The sequence below is a fragment of the Artemia sp. Qi Xiang Cuo genome, chromosome 6, assembly GCF_049724085.1.
Source record: "Artemia sp. Qi Xiang Cuo chromosome 6, ASM4972408v1, whole genome shotgun sequence".
In the NCBI taxonomy this organism is placed as follows: Eukaryota; Metazoa; Arthropoda; class Branchiopoda; order Anostraca; family Artemiidae; genus Artemia; species Artemia sp. Qi Xiang Cuo.
This window is the reverse complement of record NC_142799.1, coordinates 68,872,288-68,892,686: the sequence shown is the minus strand read 5'-3', so window position 1 is coordinate 68,892,686 and position 20,399 is coordinate 68,872,288. Positions and strand designations below refer to the sequence as shown.

The 20,399-nt window shown below is 32.7% G+C and overlaps 1 protein-coding gene across 1 annotated transcript in view; it reads right to left on the bottom strand.

Annotated features, from left to right (window-relative positions):
- LOC148951550 (carbonic anhydrase 1-like) overlaps positions 1-8,456 on the bottom strand; it is a 75,336-nt gene extending 66,880 nt beyond the window's left edge. The window contains exons 1-2 of the mRNA XM_089091106.1: positions 8,254-8,456; positions 6,768-6,890 (exon numbers count right to left, since the gene is read on the bottom strand). Of these exons, the coding sequence (XP_088947232.1) occupies positions 6,768-6,890; positions 8,254-8,356 (226 nt within the window). The 5' untranslated portion in view covers positions 8,357-8,456. The remainder of the gene's footprint in view (positions 1-6,767; positions 6,891-8,253) is intronic.
- Between the last annotated feature and the right edge of the window lie 11,943 nt (positions 8,457-20,399).

Sequence of the window (20,399 nt, the reverse complement as noted above, 5' to 3'; positions counted from 1 at the left end):
TGAATGAAATTTCGGTATTGTGTATTCAAGAGGTGAAGAAACTTTTTTATAATTTAATTTCTGATCGCTAGGCACAACAGTGTCTCTCAAACCCCGTAAAACTATTTTAAAAGGTACAAGAATTATTTATTTAACAGAAATCCTTGCTTTTTGAATGATCACCAAGTAAATAAAAAATCACACAGAATAAAAGAACAGAGTCTCTCAAACCTAGTAAAGATATTTTAAAAAGTACAAGAATTATTTATTGAACATCACTCCTCTCTTTTTGAAAGATCACCAAGCAATAAAAAAATAAAATAGAATGAAACAACAGAGTATCTCAAACCCCGTAAAGCTATTTTAAAAGGTAAAAGAATTATTGATTTAACGGAAATCCTCACTTTTTGAATGACCACCAAGTAAAGAAAAAATCACACGGAATAAGACAACAGAGTCTCTCAAACCCCGTAAAGCTATTTTAAAAAGTACAAGAATTATTTATTTAACAGAAATCCTCGCTTTTTGAATGAACACCAAGTAAAGAAAAAATCACACTGAATAAAACAACAGAGTCTCTCAAACCCGGTAAAACTATTTTAAAAGGTAGAAGAATTATTTATTTAACAGAAATCCTCGCTTTTTGAATGATCACCATGTATAGAAAAAATCACACAGAATAAAACAACAGAGTCTCTCGAACCTCGTAAAGCTATTTTAAAAGGTACAAGAATTATTTATTTAACTGATATCCTCGGTTTTTGAATGATCACTAAGTAAAGAAGAAAAAAAACACGCGGAATAAAAGTTACTGAAAAACTATTGCATTAAAAAAAAAAATTTATCATACGACCTAAATTATTTCATCAGATAGGCCAGCACTCATAAACGATCCTTTTGAAATTCTGCTAACAACATCGATTCTCAAGGTAAAAGTTTGAATCAAACACTTTTAGCATATCAAATGTCCTTACTGAAAAACTATTGCATTAAAAAAAAATAAAAAATTATCATACGACCTAAATTATTTCATCAGATACGTCAGCACTCATAAACGATCCTTTTGAAATTCTGCTAACAACATCGATTCTCAAGGTAAAAGTTTGAATCAAACACTTTTAGGATATCGAGTGTCCTTACTGAAAAACTTCGTTCTTTTCACTGGCTTGAAATTGCATACAAACGAGCCAATCAGGTGTTACAATCCTTTTGTTTGCTAAAAATTCGATAAAGCAACGATTGTTTGTTTATTTTTGTTTTGCATGATATTTCTAAAGCCAATTAAGATGAAGAAATGTCTTCAAAGTCAAGGCTATAAGAAAAAAAGTTCTGGATATTTTTGTCAGTTTGTAGTTTACGCAGTAATATCAATATCAGTAACGATTCTATTTGAGCTTTCTCCAAGTTGATCAAATTGGTTTCTAAAGGGTTCATGATAAAAAAAAATAGCGCACGCCATGCTCAATGTGCTTTCAAAAACCTATCTGGTCGGAAACATGTTTGTTATCGTTAATGATTTCCAAAGATGTAAGAAAATTATGGAAAATACAATTCTCTGGTTCAAATCTGAAACTTTAGTCTATTTTCAGATCGAAAAATAAAACTATTTATATAAAATCTCAGCTAATAAGGGTTTTTGGCCGTAATCTCTAGTTTCTTTTAAGAAAATCATGGAAAATACAATGCAACCGAGTTTCTCAAACCCCGTAAAGCTCTTTTAAAAGATACAAGAACTACTTATTTAAAACAAAAATTTCGTTTTTAATGAGCACCAAGTAAAGAAAAACCACACGGAATCAGGCAACAGAGTCTCTCAAACCCCGTAAAGCTATTTTAAAAAGTACAAGAATTATTTATTTAACAGAAATCCTCGCTTTTTGAATGACCACCAAGTAAAGAAAAAATCACACGGAATAAAACAACAGAGTCTCTCAAACCCGGTAAAGCTATTTTAAAAGGTAGAAGAATTATTTATTTAACAGAAATCCTCGCTTTTTGAATGATCACCATGTAAAGAAAAAATCACACAGAATAAAACAACAGAGTCTCTCGAACCTCGTAAAGCTATTTTAAAAGGTACAAGAATTATTTATATAACTAAAATCCTCGGTTTTTGAATGATCACTAAGTAAAGAATAAAAAAAACACGCAGAATAAAAATTACTGAAAAACTATTGCATTAAAAAAAAAAATTTATCATACGACCTAAATTATTTCATCAGATAGGCCAGCACTCATATATGATCCTTTTGAAATTCTGCTAACAACATCGATTCTCAAGGTAAAAGTTTGAATCAAACACTTTTAGCATATCGAATGTCCTTACTGAAAAACTACTGCATTAAAAAAAAATAAAAAATTATCATACGACCTAAATTATTTCATCAGATACGTCAGCACTCATAAACGATCCTTTTGAAATTCTGCTAACAACATCGATTCTCAAGGTAAAAGTTTGAATCAAACACTTTTAGGATATCGAGTGTCCTTACTGAAAAACTTCGTTCTTTTCACTGGCTTGAAATTGCATACAAACGAGCCAATCAGGTGTTACAATCCTTTTGTTTGCTAAAAATTCGATAAAGCAACGATTGTTTGTTTAGTTTTATTTTGCATGATATTTCTAAAGCCAATTAAGATGAAGAAATGTCTTCAAAGTCAAGGCTATAAGAAAAAAAGTTCTGGATATTTTTGTCAGTTTGTAGTTTACGCAGTAATATCAATATCAGTAACGATTCTATTTGAGCTTTCTCCAAGTTGATCAAATTGGTCTCTAAAGGGTTCATGATAAAAAAAATAGCGCACGCCATGCTGAATGTGCTTTCAAAAACCTATCTGGTCGGAAACATGTTTGTTATCGTTAATGAGTTCCAAAGATGTAAGAAAATTATGGAAAATACAATTCTCTGGTTCAAATCTGAAACTTTAGTCTATTTTCAAATCGAAAAATAAAACTATTTCTATAAAATCTGAGCTAATAAGGGTTTATGGTCGTAATCTCTAGTTTCTTTTAAGAAAATTATGGAAAATACAATGCAACCGAGTCTCTTAAACCCCGTAAATCTCTTTTAAAAGATACAAGAACTACTTATTTAACACAAAAATTTCGTTTTTAATGAGCACGAAGTAAAGAAAAACCACACGGAATCAGGCAACAGAGTCTCTCAAACCCCGTAAAGCTCTTTTAAAAGATACAAGAACTACTTATTTAACACAAAAATTTCATTTTTAATGGGCACCAAGTAAAGAAAAACCAAGCAAATAACATGGGAATTCCTATACACGCAAGCAAATAACATGGGAATTCCTATACATGCAAGCAAATAACAAGGGAATTCCTATACACGCAAGAAAATAGTATGGGAATTCCTATACACACAAGCAAATAACGTGGGAATTCCTATACATGCAAGTAAGTAACATGGGAATTCCTATACACGCAAGCAAATAACATGGGAATTCCTATACACGCAAGCAAATAACATGGGAACACGCAAGCAAATAATCTTGGAATTCCTATACACGCAAGCAAATAACATGGGAATTCCTATACACGCAAGCAAATAACAAGGGAATTCCTATACATGCAAGCAAATAACATGGGAATTCCTATACACGCAAGCAAATAACCGAAATCCTCGCTTTTTGAAGGAACACCATGTAATGAAAAAATCACATGGAATAAAACAACAGAGTCCCTCAAACCCCGTAAAGCTATTTTAAAAGGTATAACAATTATTTATTTAACAGAAATCCTCGCTTTCAATTGAACGGAAAAAATATAAGAAATATTTATTTAACAGAAATCCTCCCTTTTTGAACGAATACCATGTACAGAAAAAATCACAATGAATAAAACGACAGAGTACCTCAAACTCCTTAAAGCTATTTTAAAAGGTATAACAATTGTTTATTTAACAGAAATCCTCGCTTTTTGAACGAACACTATGAAAATAAAAATTCACAATGAAAAAAACAACAGAGTCCCTCAAACCCATTAAAGCTATTATAAAAGTTATAACAATTATTTATTTAAAATTAACCCTCGCTGTCTATTGAACTGAAAAAATATAAGAATTATTTATTTAACAGAAATCCTCGCTTTTTGAACGAACACCATGTAAAGAAAAAATCACACGGAATAAAACAACAGAGTCCCTCAAACCCCGTAAAGCTATTTTAAAAGGTATAACAATTATTTATTTATCAGAAATCCTCGCTTTAAAATGAACGGAAAAAAATATAAGAATTATTTATTTAACAGAAATCCTCGCTTTTTGAACGAACACCATGTAAACAAAAAATCACACGGAATAAAACGACAGAGTCCCTCAAACCCCGTAAAGCTATTTTAAAAGGTATAACAATTATTTATTTAACAGAAATCCTCGCTTTCAATTTAACGGAAAAAATATTAGAATTATTTATTTAACAGAAATCCTCTCTTTTTGAACGAACACCATGTAAAGAAAAAATCACACGGAATAAAACAACAGAGTCCCTCAAACCCCGTAAAGCTATTTTAAAAGGTATAACAATTATTTATTTAAGAGAAATCCTCGCTTTTTCTAATAACAAAAATTAATTAAAAAATCAAACAGAGTAAAAAAACAGAGTCCCTCAAACCCCGTAAAGCTATTTTAAAAAGGTATAACAATTATTTATTGAACAGAAATCCTCGCTTTTTGAACGAACACCATGTAAAGAAAAAATCACACGGAATAAAACAACAGAGTCCCTCAAACCCCGTAAAGCTATTTTAAAAGGTATAACAATTATTTATTTAACAGAAATCCTCGCTTTTTGAACGAATGCCATGTAAAGAAAAAATCTCACGGAATAAAACAACAGAGTCCCTCAAACCCCGTAAAGCTATTTCAATAATGTAAATGCACCACTCATTTTTTCTCCACTAATTTCCCCTCAAATAAACTATTCTCTCTCTGAATTCAATTCTCTTACTAATATGAACTACAATGGAAATTACACTTAATATCCGAATCCAACTACCAATCAAGTTAGTGTGACCGCCAGCTCTCTCTCTCTCTGTTTGACCCCAAAAAAAATGGATGTTATCTACGAAAACCCGTTTGGTAGGGCAAGTACCGTTCGTAGTAATAGGCGACTGACCCTGGCAAGCCAATTTACCGGTTAAACTGCACGCATATCCATGCCTCAGGCTTGTGAAAGTCAAATTACGCAATCACTACTCGGACCTTTACCACTATTACTACTTGCAACTGACCTCTTCTTGCAATTCTATAAAAGCCTGTTGCCCTTCCCCATATCCTCTACATCGCACCCTTCTGGCAGCTCATAACTAAAACTGAGAAGAATAAAATCTGATCCATGTTCTTTCATTTTGCCAAATATCTGCTTCATCTGCTTCTGTGGTATAGAAATTCGCTCACTATTGCGAAATTCAAGGTTGCTGACCAAGAGGTTGCTGTTGCCAGACGGATAGAAAAACATAATAGAAAAATATATGGGAATTTGAATGATTGGTCCCACATTCTTAAGCAGTGATTTATTTTTTTTATTTTTTCTATGCTCTGTCTTGTTGTGTGTTTAATTGTGACGGGTTTTACAATAATTTTTATTACGGTAATAATAATAATTTAATTCCTGTAAGATTGTTTAGCGCTAGTGTTTTGCTGCATATATAGTACGTCGCGCCGTTATCAAGATTTTTTTTTCGCAAGTACATTATGCAAATTAAATGGTACTATTACAGTTTCTCAAATTATCTCATTCGGCTCCCACCTTAGACCCGAAACTCATTTGTGTTTATTCATTGTAGTATAACTGATTCATGTACTGCCGCTTCAATAAGTATTGTTCATATTAATGATTAAACTGTCATACGACTGGAGCCATACCTTGCAGTGGTAAGATAATGGGCACATTAGAGAGTAAATATTTGTGTTTATACTCGTTCGCTTAGAAGTCTGTTTTTATTCTGGTTTCTTTCGTATAGTTTTTCCTCTTGTATTTTGCGAAGTGTTTAATTGTTGTCTATAGTGCTTTATGTTTTTGTTTTCTTTTACTTCTCCGTCTTCTTGCTTTTAAACGAAACTCAGAGAAGAGAGAAAGTAACAAAATGAAAAATAAAATCAAAAAGGGTTGCTTTTTCTTGCTTCTTGCTTTTGTATTACGGGCTTTCAAATAAATATAATTTGAGCTATATATTTCCATATTAGGGGGTGTTGATACAGTATTTGGACAGTGTGAAGTTAGAAAACAACGCTTACTTTATAATATAAAGAACAATTGTACCTAACACATTAGACATACATACCCCCTATACTTTACCCCAACTCTCCTTAGTGTGCCAATATATAGCCCAAATTTGTTTCTAAAGTATTATCTTTTCATCATATTTTGTGATGTTTCATTAGGATTAGTCAGAGTAACAAGTTCTACTTAGATGAACAATATTAGGTCGGGGATATATCATACAAGTACCAATGAATGATGTCTGTTCGTTTTAAGTTATAGCGTTGCTTTACTTTTATTTGAAAAAAACTTTTTTTATATAGTTTCACTTCCTAATTGAGCGAAGTCAGAATTCATATATGGAATAATTTCTGTTAGTTTTTAGTTTTAATGTTACTCCTTCCTTTCAGTTTTTTTTTTAATTTAATAAAATCTAAACTTTTTATTTAATTAGTTTAATCTTTGTCAGAACGGAGATAACAAACATATTGCCAGTAATATGTGTCCGAATAGTGCTAAGGATTATTTTTTAGTTACTAATAAAAATACGGTCTGAAATATGGCTCCTTTACCTGTTGTTCCAGTATTCGTTACAGTAAGTTTGCTGAGTTGTATACCGTAGTTTGTTAGTACAAGGGGTTGTATATTCACATCAGCCGCAGCGAAAGTATCAATATTCACTGGTGACTGGCCCCCTAAAAGAAAAAAGGGCATTGTAATCATGATTAATTATTATAGCATCGTTCCAAGACCAGATTGACCAAATCAATAGTGAAAAATTGGAAGTATCGGCAATAAGTTTTGTTCTATGGTTGGTAACAGAAGGGGGTTGTATGTTTAATTCACCTTGGTTCTAAGTTTTAATAGTAACTTATACCCGGATGCCCCCCCCCCCAAAAAAAAAAAAAATATATGTTGTACCTCTCGCCCTAATTATCAGATAAAATAGTCATCACCGTTGAACTATATTCAAAGCATAACTACCGTTTTGTCCAGGGGCTAGTTTGATAAGTCCACAAATAAATGGAACGACTGTGGTTAAAATGCACCAATCATCTAGTTGAACAAAATATCCAGAATTTGTCAGTATTTGCTTAGGGGCTTCGGTCTAGAGTATAGACTCGTGTATTGTGCAATTTAGAATGAACTTTATCGAAATGACTTCTAACAAACGTATTTTATGTTCGGATACAGGAACGATTTCTTACTACTTAGCCTACTACTAAATTTTTCTTACTACTTACGACTTTTACCAATCTTACCACTTTCAAAGAAACCCCATCAAGTCTAAAAGTGCTGTTTTTGAATTATTTGGAAATTTCTTCAAGTTCTTGTTCGGGTTTATGGTTTAAAATAAAATTAGATATCAACTTCTCTTGGATACTTAACATCTGTTACGGATAGTCAAACTTAATTAACCATCTATAGTGAGCTTGTAACAGTAGTAATAAAAGAATTTTTGTCTCCAGTATAAAAATATGATTGTTTTAATCATATTTTCAAACAAGAGTATCTTCCAACCTTCCCCATGCTCACTATATAATGACTGACAATCCATGGTGAATATTTCCCATGTGTTTAAAAATATATACATTTATATGATACATGAAAATCAAAAATATTTCCCTGCAATCTGCTAATAAAGCGGATCAGCTAATAAAGCCTTCTCTCAATTTTTGACTTAGTCTTCAAAATAATAATGGTTCTTAGAATTAAATTTAGACCTAGATAGTAAATCTAGGTCTAAATCTAGATCTAAGGGTAAATCCCTAAATTTAGGACCTAGAAAAGACAAGCCAAAATCATAAAGCAAAGCCATTTTTTTTATCCAGATTAAATAATGCCTTGCAGACATGTGAATCTTTACTAAAGGTTGACTTTAATAACTGACGGCTTCGAGTGATTATTTTACGTTTGTTTGAAAGGATGTGTATTTAACTGGTTTGTGCACAGGAAAACTATTTCCCAAAAAAAAAAAAAAAAAACTAAACAAAATTAAGACAAATCAAGTAACAAAAGCTTCTCTCAATTTTGGGCTTTAGACTTCAATATACTCACGGTTTTTGCAATATAAATTTCTCCTGTGTTGTCTCAAAAAGTGATTGTACCTAGGATAGACAAGATTCAATACAGCTGAGTAAATTAGGATTAACCTGATCATGGATAAATGCGTATGCAATTAGTTTTTACTGACAGTTTGTCCGAATTCAAAACTGGACAGAAGTGTCAAATTCACTATTTTGTTCTGCCTATATGACTAAATAAAGTACTGCAATTTTGCATGCGTTTAGTAGAATTTTAAATCTTTGAAGGATGCAATTTAAAATTTTATGGAGAATAAAAAAAAACATCTGTTATATTATAAGAAAAAAATCTCTTGCCAGTTGTAAATAAAGTAAATTATGTTAATAAAGGACTTAATTAGACTTAAGAGTAAGGAGCAAACCTGTTAATGCTCTGGAATGACTCCTATTTTACTATTTCACTGTTAAATGCAAAATTAACATTGATATGGGTATATGGTAAATTTCCTGTGAAATAAAAAATTTCGATGTTTTACTTTCGGTACTTCTTTTCTTTATACATTTATTCTCAACTGAGACTTAGCAAAAATGAAAGACAAACTCAGATTTACTTTCCCAGGGGTCCAAAGGAAATAGTCAGCGTAACCAGAGTAAGATGATGGAAAAAAATTCGTCAGCTAGCATGGTGACTCATAGTTACAGGATGTTGGCAGAGAATATTAATGCTATAAGCCATAGCATTATGCGTACCATAGTATTATGCGTAGCACAGGTACCCATCTCCTGATTCTCTGTGTCCAACAGGGAGTATATTGCGCGGCTGGGGTCAAACCATCTGACGATTCCCGTGTTTTTCCCCCAAATTTTCCAGGTAACTATCTGGAGCTGGGTAGTCCCTGCCTGAGTTTACAGAGTCACATCGCTGACCCCCATTCCAAAAGAAATAATCAGTGACACCAGGGGGAAATGATAAAAAAATTAAGTCAGCTAGAATGGTGACTCATAGTTACAAGATGTTGGTGGAGAGTATTAATGCAATAAGTCAATGCATTTTTTCTTTCAATCATATTTAAGGTTTGAAAAATCAATAGATTCAAAGTGCGACTGAAAGTTCACTTGTATAAAAGGGGAAAGAACATCTAAAAAAGTAACAGAAAGCAAATTTATATTTTAGGGGAAAATAGACATTTATCTGGTAATAAAGTGGATGAAATATTATGTTATCAAACATGGCTCCTCTGAGATAAATGTTCATGATCACATCCCTCCTGGTCCAAAGCAAAATCACTAACTAAACTTCATAAATCTCAAATTTTACATATCTTCTTTTCTTCTCCTCTATGACCAATGTCCAAATTTATAGGTTATCAGTTCGGCTTGGCATAGCTTGGTTAAAGTTTCACTGACATCCACGTATCTCAGCACAGTACCTTCGATATAATGGGCCGCATAATCATCGCAAAAAAGATTTGGTATTTGAAGAAAAGACTCTAAAATAAACGAAAATTAGTCGTGCCAGTATAGTGAAGATACAGACGGGAAGTAGAGACTTGAAAGACGTCCAGACTAAGAACCGGGCCATCTGGTTTCCCCTGGGTAAATTTAGGTATACAAAAACTACCCACCAATAAAAACGAAAAAAAAAAATGGAACATACATCTTATAGGTTCTGGGTGATCAGAGGCAATGCTATAGCGTTGCCTATAGTAAAGGCCATACGGCTCCAATGTTTTATTATTTATTGATTTTTTCCCAGAGGCACTTCATATAGAAGGGGTCGTCGTAGAAACTTCAAAGGGGGCTCATTGGATTTGAAATCGAGAGTTCTAGTGCACACTTTTTAAGGATCAAAAGTGATTGGAATGCAAATAACACCCCTTCCATGCCCACCAATTCCCCAAAAACATCCAATCAAAATTTTGAGACATCCATTTTGTTCAGCGTAGTCGATTTCCAGATAGAAATTATGTTCTTGAGGAGGACACTCCCCCACATCCCTCAGGGCAAGGGTCGGAAGTTATGCCCTGGGGGAATATAAGGTTTTTATAGAAATCTTTGTCGTAGAAACTTCAAGAAGAACTCATTTGATTGGAAATTCAAAGGGCTAGTGCCCTTTATAATAGTCAAAAGTGATTAAAGGGAACTTAACCCCCCTCTCACGCCCACCTTTTTCCCGGACACATCCAATCAACATTTTGAGATAGCCATTTTGTTCAACGTGGTGGAAAATTCAGGAAATTAGGTCTTTGAGGATAACACCCCCCCTCCTCCACAGCCCTCAAGGTAAGGGTTGTAAGTTATACCCTGAGGGCATATAAGGTTCTTATAGAAAGTGTTGTCGGTAGAAACTTCAGAAAGCTGAATACACAAACTCTTGTTTATAGTAATTTTGGTTCGTTTCAAGCTTGATTTGCATATTCAATTTAAGTTTCACTCGTTTTATGATTTATTTATTAATTTACATTAATATCTATTGTATTTTTTTGTATTGATTGTTTATTTAATTTCTGTTCGTTTTAAGTTTCATTTAAACTTCAATAGGAAAATATTTTTTTTCGTTTTAAGCTTGGTTTTGGTATTCGATCTAAGCATTATTCAGTTTAAGATCTATTTGTTCATTCATATTACTACTTGTTGTATTATGTTTCAGAGGTAATTACTTGGCAAAAGCAAAAAAAAAAAAAAAAAAAAAAAAAAAAAAAAAAAAAAAAAACTGTTTTTTGCTATGATTGTTTATTTAATTTCTGGTCGTTTTGAGTTTGAATTTTAACAGGTTTTTGTATCTGCTGAGCTTAAGTTTAAAATGGCCTTTACTTTTCTATGAAAAAACTTATTTTTCGGAAAGTTTTTTTTTTAATTAATCACTTATAATGAACATATATCACGATTAAAGACGAAAACTTTCTCGTCTTCTCATATTTGCATCTGAGAGAAGTGAGAAATAGGGCTCTTGCATGTGTGACGATTCCAGGTGTCAAGAGAGACCGGCCCCACTAGCCTTTTAATCTCATTAATTAAAAAAAAAACAAAGTTTTTCAGAAAGAAGCAAAGAGCGAAGTTGAAACTTAAAACGGAAAAAAATTATTACTTCACAGCCTATTTAATATATATTAATGTAATTAGTACAAATAAACCAACTAATTATGTTTCCCTATGCTTTTTTGATTATACAAAACTAGCGCTTTACTGAAAACACAAAAGTCAAGTATAAAAAACAGGAATATTGATTTAAGAGTCAAAAGTGAGTATGTAGCCTGGCAACACTAAACGAATCTATAAAGCTTTTCATAGTCTTACACCAGTTGTGACATTAGTAACTTTCAGTATACAATTAAAATTATCTTAAAAACATAAGCGACTAAATAAAACGAAATATTTTTTAATAACCGCGAAGTAATTGAACATCATACAGAAATATTGGATTGATTTATCAAGCAGCATTTTGCTCTCACCAGCTATAATTCCAATAGTGGGTAATATAAAGTCTTAAATTGTAAGAAATATGCTTTAGTATCACTTGAAATGAAGACCAAATAAGATATAATATGAACTCTGGAAATCCGATTATTCCTCTCTATACAAGAGTGAATTTCAAGCTATGATACAAATTCTAAAGCTTGTCTGTAGTCCTAATACTATCAAGATGACCTTAATTTGAACTTGTGTACAAACTAACCATGACATGTTCTTTTAAGAACCAAAACGAGAGCCAGTCATTGATCTTAGCCATTGTGCTACCAAATTATAAGAAGTGATACCAAATTATGGGAAAAAAATAAAGAAAATCCTAAAATGGATTGTTGCTTTATCTTAAAAGGGATTGATCCTAAGAGAGATTGACAATATTTTGATTCTATAAAAGGTATCCTTAATTGGTTTGCTTTTACTGTATCAAAACTTCAATATTGTTTTGTGTTTTCAGTAAAGCGCTAGTTTTGTATAATCATAAAAGCATAGGGAAAAATAATTGGTTGGTTTATTTGCACTAGTTATTTTTATATATATTAAATAGGCTGTGAAGTAATAATTTTTGTCGGTTTTAAATTTCAACTTCGCTCTTTGCTTTCCTCGGAAAAACTTTGTTTTTAAAAATTAATCTGTGTTCGTTTATGATTAGAATTTAATACAGAAACAACACTGTTATGATCTTTCTTATTTATACGGAATAATGTATGCTCGTTTGAAGTAAGATATAATTAATGTCACTTCTTAGTTTGAGTTGAAAACTTATTTTAAATATAATTTCTAATTATCACCGATCTAGGGGAGATAAGACAGCTCTAAGAAATATTGCGAACAACTTTTACAGCTAAGAAAAATTTTAGTCTATAATATAAAGTTCTTTATCCATACTTCACAAAACAATACATGTTTTTCAGGAACGTTTGTTTTTCGATGAGCAAAAAGCTGTTTTTATTCGGCCGACTTCGCCTGAAAAAGCCATAGAAAGGCATAAAAAGCCGAAGACAGGGCTTTATAAATCACCTACTGACTAGCAGAAACTAGAAGACATTTGTAACAAAAGAAAGCTGTTTAAGGGCTCATTTAAAAGTTTATATTTATACTTCATCGCTTTTTATAAATTTGACTTTATAGCACATTCCCACAAAGTGCACTTTCGGTTGTTTCCCCAACTTTTTTAAATGAAACAAGTGCCTTTTCAAATGAAATAACCAAAAAAAGGTGTTTTCAAAACCTAGGCAAGAGCAAAAACTAAGGGGGCAAGGACGTCCCTTCCCCTCAATTACCGCCGTTAGAACTAGCACACAGGCTTCATCACAGAGTGAAGTTTGAAGGTTCAATTCAAGACGGTTGATCAATCAAGCTTAATTTTTGGTTGATGTATCGTTAATAAGTTTTTAGTTTTAGTTAATTTGCTTTCGCAATAATCTTTTACTTTTAATATGACTAGTTGATTTATGAAACTTACTAAGAGGGTGTGGATGGGGAGTATATGTAAGGGGACGGTCAAGCGGAGGTCTTGACCGAAATATTTGCATAATTTTTCAATTTTTTCACTGGCTGTTAATTGTCCTCGTTTCCTTTCTTCGCGATTTTTTGTTTATAATTATTGCAATGGTACAGTTTTATGCTTCCACCCTCTTCCACTTAAGAAGTGGTACCAAAAGTGTTGTTTAGTGCTATATGGCACTTTTGGATGGTAGAATTGATAAAAAGCACGTAGATATGAGTAATAGGTTTAAAATATGCCTACCCGGGATATGCCTTAAAAATGAGTGCCATTAAACATCACTTTTAAAAGTTCTGCTAGTCCAATAGCCCCTTACTGTAAAAAAAATCGTTTGAGATTCAACAAAAACTGTTTGTAATGTTTATCAACAACAACATTTTAATTTCAACAGCTGAAATTGAATATTGGAGACCATTTTGGAATTTCATGGCCTTTATTGAATTTCCAATTTGTTGAGAAATAAAAATATTGAATTCCCATACCCGAATTGAATTTTCAGTTTGTTGACAAAACAACATGTTGGATTTTAAGATCCTTATTGGATTTCCATCTTGTTTGTTGGATTTCCCATTCTTTTATTGGATTTTCATCACTAGCGTTGTTCTATTTCCTAGGTCTACAGTCTAATAATCTCATTTATTTTACACGAACAGAAAATTACAAAAAAAAATTATCCCAGATAATATGACACCTCTTAACGGCTGCATTTTTTCATGGTGGAAATCAGTAAATCAATGGCGTAGTAGCAGGCCGACAGAAGACACTTGAGTAAGAAATATCTTCCAATCAGGAAAACAGTGACACTCGGACCTGAAGTGAAGATGAAATCAAATCGAAGCACAAATAAAAGAAAGACTTCCCCCCTTTTTTCTACCTTCAGAGGTGAACGGTTGCAGTAATAATGCTACGAATCCTGTCTTTTCTGAATACTTTTGACGTACTCATCAGATCTCGTCAAATCTCTTATTCGCCGCCTCATAAAATCTGTGTGTTATAAAATTGAAACCTTGCAAAATAGATCTTCTGTTTAGATGAAGTACAACAAAATTGTTATCCACTTCACAACTTTGCTCAATCCCAATTTATAAGGTTTTAAAGATATGCAAATACATTTCCTAAATTTTGAAGAAAAAAAAATATTGATATGGCTTAAAATTCTACTCAAATAAAAGGTATTACATTTTTGGAACTAAGCCTTGAGAAAAAGAAACTGATAACTGAAAATTAAGGTAAAATGCTGTTTTGTCAAAATTTCAAAATGTGTGGACCAGTGATGTAGGCAAATTTAAGGACACTCTAGAGGGAGAAGGAGTGGAGATAGGTACTTCAAAATACCTTCCCGGGACATACTTTGATACTTATGTACTATCTGGGACACATGTGCTATATTACATAGGGAAGATGTGGGTTCCTATCGAAACAGGTCTGTTTCAATAGAGAAATGAATTGTAAAGCGTGGTTTGTTATTGGGTTTACAATATATAAACTGTGGGTTTATTGGGTTTAGGGGGAAAAAGGTACCTAGGTTTGGGTAGGTATTTAATATATGCTATGCTTTACCCCCATCCCCCCTAATGTGCAAATATATAGCCGAAATTTGTTTCTAAATTATTATATGTTTATCCTATTTTGTTTTACTTCATTAGCATTAACCAAACTTCATTTTTCATGTGTGTTCCAGATAGTAAATAAGTACCCATACTTTAGCCTACATACCCATCCCCGAAAGTTTGATTTTCCTAACCTAACCCCTTTCCAAGATAGCCAAAAGTAGCTAAAGTAGAATACTGTTCTATTAGCTGTAAGCCAAGCAAGATAGATGATAAAAGAAACTAGTCAAACAGGTTCTCTCAACGGAGAAATGGATTGCAAACAGGTTTCTAATTGCGTTTACAACATTTAAACTTTAGTTTTTTGGGGTTTAGGGGGAAAAAGGTACCTAGGTTAGGTTAAGTATTTAGTATATGCTATGCTTTAACCCCCCCCCCCTAATGTGCAAATATTTAACCGAATTTTGTTTCTAAACTATTATATTTTTATCCTATTTTGTTTTGTTTTATTAGCATTAACATAACTTCACTTCCTGCATGGTTTACAGCTAATAGAACAGTACCGTAGAATTTTATCAAACTTTTTTTTATTTGTAAAAATTTACTATATCAAACATTTTGGGAAACATAAGAAACAAGTTATCAATATTAATAAACTAAACTGAATGCTTACCATCACAATCAGAATATCTTCTCTCTCTGATCTGAATGCCCCCCCCCTGGTAAAATCCTCGCTTCGTCGTTTGAAGGTCTTAACATTAAATCTACTTCTGTATTATACCTTTGTAGGTAGTTGAAGGAGATGAATTTTTGCTTGTTTGTCAAATTGATCTTAAATCATAACATTCGAAAACAAAATAAGAGACAAATTAGGTCATAGTAGGAGGTTTAGCTGCCCCCAATCCTTACGGTCTCTTAAAAAGGACACTAGAACAAAAAAAAACAAAACAAATAGAAACGCATCCGTGATCAGTCTTCTGGTAAAAACATACAATTAAATATCTGGGCAAGCAGGGGATCATAACCCCCACAATAGAATTATTTTATGCACCGAATCTGAATATCTGATTTATATTAAGGTCTGATTCAGGTCTGGGGGGATGTTTCTCCCTTTTTCGAAAAACAGACTCCCTCTTTTCAGAATCCCTTTTTCTCCTGAGGCTTAGAGCCTTTGGTGGGTAGGTATTAAACGTAGTGAAATTTATAAATTTAACCCAATTCTAATTTATATAAATTTGTATAAAAACCCTGTTCTTATCAATTGTTATCAGAATTCCATTTTTGAGTTTCGGTTAAAATTGAGCTGAGTCGCTCCTTAATTACAGTTTAACACTATGAACTGTTTGATAAAACTTGTTCGGTTACTGTCTTATTTTTTAATTAATCCTGTAACAAACCTGAGTTTTTGAAGTATAATTCGTGCAATTAAAGTGTAGTATTTCTGAGTCCAGTTGAAATGTGTACCATTATAGAAAATTCTCATTTCGGGGAAAGCTTTTGGTTCCTTTACGTGTACGTAAAGGACTGAAACACCCTTACAGGCGTCTTCTTTTCTTTGATATTAATTAAAAAAAACTTTCCGAAAAACAAGTTTTTCAAAGAAAAGTAAAGGCCATTTTAAACTTAAGCTCAGGAGATACAAATATCTGTTAAAATTCAAAATCAAAACGACCAAAAATTACTATTAAAGAATAAATGACACCCAAAACGAACAGAAATTAAATAAACAATCATAGCAAAAGACATCCAACAAATAATAACATAAATGAATAAATACATCTTAAAGCGAGTAATACTTAGATTGAAAATGAAAATCAAGCTTAAAACGAAAACAAATATTTTGCTATTAAAGTATAAATTAAACGTTAAACGAACAGAAATTAAACAAACAATCAATGCGAACAAACGTACAATATATATTAATGTAAATGAATAAATAAATTTTAAAACAAGTGAAACTTAAATTGAATATGCAAATCAAGTATGAATCGAATAAAAATAACTACAAACAAAAGTTTGGGTATCGTCTCACTGCAGAAGCCTAAAACCGACTGCGTCATTGGCGCTTTACTGAAAACAATTCTTTGAAATATTTTCACTTTTGTAACTTTAAGAAATCAAAAATTTTAGGATTTAAGGGAATAAATTTTAGGGAATAAATATAAGCATATGTATATTAAATTGACAATGCACATTTTTTTTCAGTAAACTCATTTTAATTTTTTTTTTCAGTAAAGTACAAGTTATATTCTGGCTTTTGGAAAGCATAGGGGTTTTGAACCCTACTCACATTAATTTATGCTCGTTTTGAGTTTGACTTTAATATTTATTTTAATTTTTGTTTGTTTTGGGTTTCATTTATTTATTGATACTGATTTGGGGTAGTTGTATGCTTGGTAGATTATATGATAGTCCGGACGCCAGGTGTCGAAAATGTGAACCATACCACGACGGAATGGGGCTGCTACGAGAATTATCCTACTTTCCACTCCTTAAATTGACCATGCGGATTCAAAAATACCAATGGCACTTGCTTGCGAGTGGTGGAACACTCCGAAACTTGACATGTTATTATATTTTGGTGTTTCATGAGAGAAAATGCATGTTCCACAAAGTTTGAGGTGCAGTTTTCCGCTCAAATAGAAATGCCTAGAAGCCATAGAATATTTTCATAACAAACTAACACGATTAATTACAAAAAATGGCAGAGTTAAAAAAAAATGGCAAAACTATATGAGTAGGTTTTTACAGTTAAAGAAGGGGACAGTATCCAAATTTTGCTTGTAGTGAAACTATATTTGTCTTGACCAATCTTGAAAAGAACTAACAAATTAAACGGAATATGTGATGCATACTGATATTCGTTGCTAGAAGTTCATCAGTTAAAAATTTTACTATAATCTTCTCATTTATGTTTAATAATAAGCAAAAAATGAAAAATTTGTAATATAATTCGTTTTCAGTAAAGCGCCAATGACGCAGTAGTTCTTAGGCTTTTGTAGTGAGACGATACCCAAACTCTTGTTTGTAGTTATTTTTATTCGATTCTAACTTGATTGGCATATTCAATTTAAGTTTCACTCGTTTTAAGATTTATTTATTCGTTTACATTAGTATATATTGTATGTTTGTTCGCATTGATTGTTTATTTAATTTCTGTTCGTTTTAAGTTTCATTTATACTTTAAAAGCAAAATTTTCGTTTTTGTTTTAAGCTTGATTTTTATATTCAATCTAAGCATTAATCGCTTTAAGATCTATTTATTCATTTATATTATTACTTGTTGTTTCTATTTTGCTATGATTGTTTATTTAATTTCTGTTGGTTTTGGGTTTCATTTATTCTTTAATAGTAATTTCTGGTCGTTTTGAGTTTGAATTTTAACAAATATTTGTATCTCCTGAGCTTAAGTTTAAAATGGCCTTTACTTTTCTTTGAAAAACTTATTTCTCGAAAAGTTTTTGTTTAATAAATTTTTGTTCGTTTTTGATTGCAAAAAGTTTCAAGTTTTTATTGCATCGGGGGGGGGGGTGCTTACTGTCCGATTATTTTTGACTTTAAAATCGGATCTATAACTTTCAATTTGAATCGAATGAGGCTTTTTTCAAAGTCTATACGATTACCTCTTTGATAAAAACCTTTTATATGAACAATAGACAGCTTGCATAACTTGTGGACAGCGATTGACAACAATGAATGGATTGAAAAAATAGCTCCAATAATTGAGTTTAGACAATTTCACTTGCTGACACAAAGGGACCAAGACTGTTTGGAATTAACCTTAATAGGAATTTGTGTGCCAAAGCAATTTTGCATCTATCACAGAGTATGTATTTTAACCTTATAATTGAATAATTATAATAGATTTCCTACGTGTTCTTCCCATACAAAACCCCGTCCCATAAGTTATAAATCCCCTTTAATAAGTTATGCCCCAGGGCATAACTTACAACGCCTACCCCTGGCCCCTGGTGGGATGTGTCGACACCGGAGTTTTTTGTTATCAGAACTTTGAACTATTTTAACAAAATGTCTATCTCAAAATTTTTATCTGATGCATTTGGGGCGTGGAGGAGGGAGAGGGGCTAGTTGCCCTTCAATCTCTTTTGACTCTTAAAAAGTGAACAAGAACTTTCAATTTTCAATCAAATGAGCCCTCTCTAAATTATATACGAGCATCCCTTCTATAAGAAATAATATGAAGGATTCAGTGAATCCTTAAATTACAACCCTTACCGTGAGGGCTTTGGGCGAGTTGTAATCCTCAAAGACCTAATTTCCAGATCTTAAACTATGTTTAATAAAATGGCTGTCTCAAAATTTTGATTGGATGTGTTTGGAGAAAAGGTGGGCATGAGAGGGGGGTTAGTTACTCTCAAATCAATTTCGACTATTACAAAGGGAACTAGCCCTCGGAATTTCCAATCGAATGAGCCTTTTTTGAAGTTTCTACGACAACGCCTTCTATAAAAACCTTATATGCCCCCAGGGCATAAATTAAAACTCTTGCCCTGAGGGTTGTGGGGGAGTGTCCTCCTCAATAACATATTTTCTATCTGGAAATCAACTACACTGAACAAAATAGCTATGTCAAAAGTTTGATTGGAGTTGTTTGGGGAAATGATGGGCGTGGGGGGTGGAGGGGTTAGTTGCCCTCCAACCACTTTCGACTATTAAAAAGGGCACTAGCCCTTTAATTTCCAATCGAATAAGCCTGTTTTAAAGTTTCTACGACAACGCCTTCTATAAAAACCTTATATGCCCCCAGGGCATAATTTAAAACCCTTGCCCTGAGGGTTGTGGGGGAGTGTCCTCCACAAAAATATATTTTCAACGTGGAAATCAACTACGCTGAATAAAAATGGCTATCAAAATTTTTATTGGATGTGTTTGGGGGAATGGTGGGCATAGGGGGGGGGGGCAAGTGCCCTCCAATCACTTTTGACTATTAAAAAAGGCACTATCCCTTTGAATTTCCAATCGAATGAGCCTTTGTTGAAGTTTCTACGACAACACCTTCTATAAAAACCTTATATGCCCCCAGGGCATAACTTAAAACCCTTGCCCTGAGGGTTGTGGGGGATTGTCCTCCTCAAAAACATGTTTTCTATCTGAAAATGAACTACGCTGAACAAAATGGTTAACTCAAAATTTTGAGTTGATGTGTTTGGGGGAATGATGGGCGTGGGGGGGGGCTAGTTGACCTCCAATCAAATTACACTATTAAAAAGAGCACTAGACCTTTGAATTTCCAATAAAATTAGCCTTTTTTGAAGTTTTTATGAGAACATCTTCTATAAAAACCTTATATGCCCCCAGGGCATATCTTAAAAGCCTTGCCCTGAAGGTTCTGGGGGAGTGTCCTCCTCAAAAATATATTTTCTATCTGGAAATCAACTACGCTTAACAAAATGGCTATCTCAAAATTTTGATTGTATGTGTTTGGGGAAATGATGGGCGAGGGGGGGGAGCTAGTTGTACTCCAATAACTTTCGACTATTAAAAAGGGCACTAGCCCTTTAATTTCCAATCGAATGAGCCTGTTTTGAAGTTTTTACGACAACGCCTTCTATAAAAACCTTATATGCCACCAGGGCATAACTTAAAATCCTTACCCTGAGGGTTGTGGGGGAGTGTCCTCCTCAAAAATATATTTTC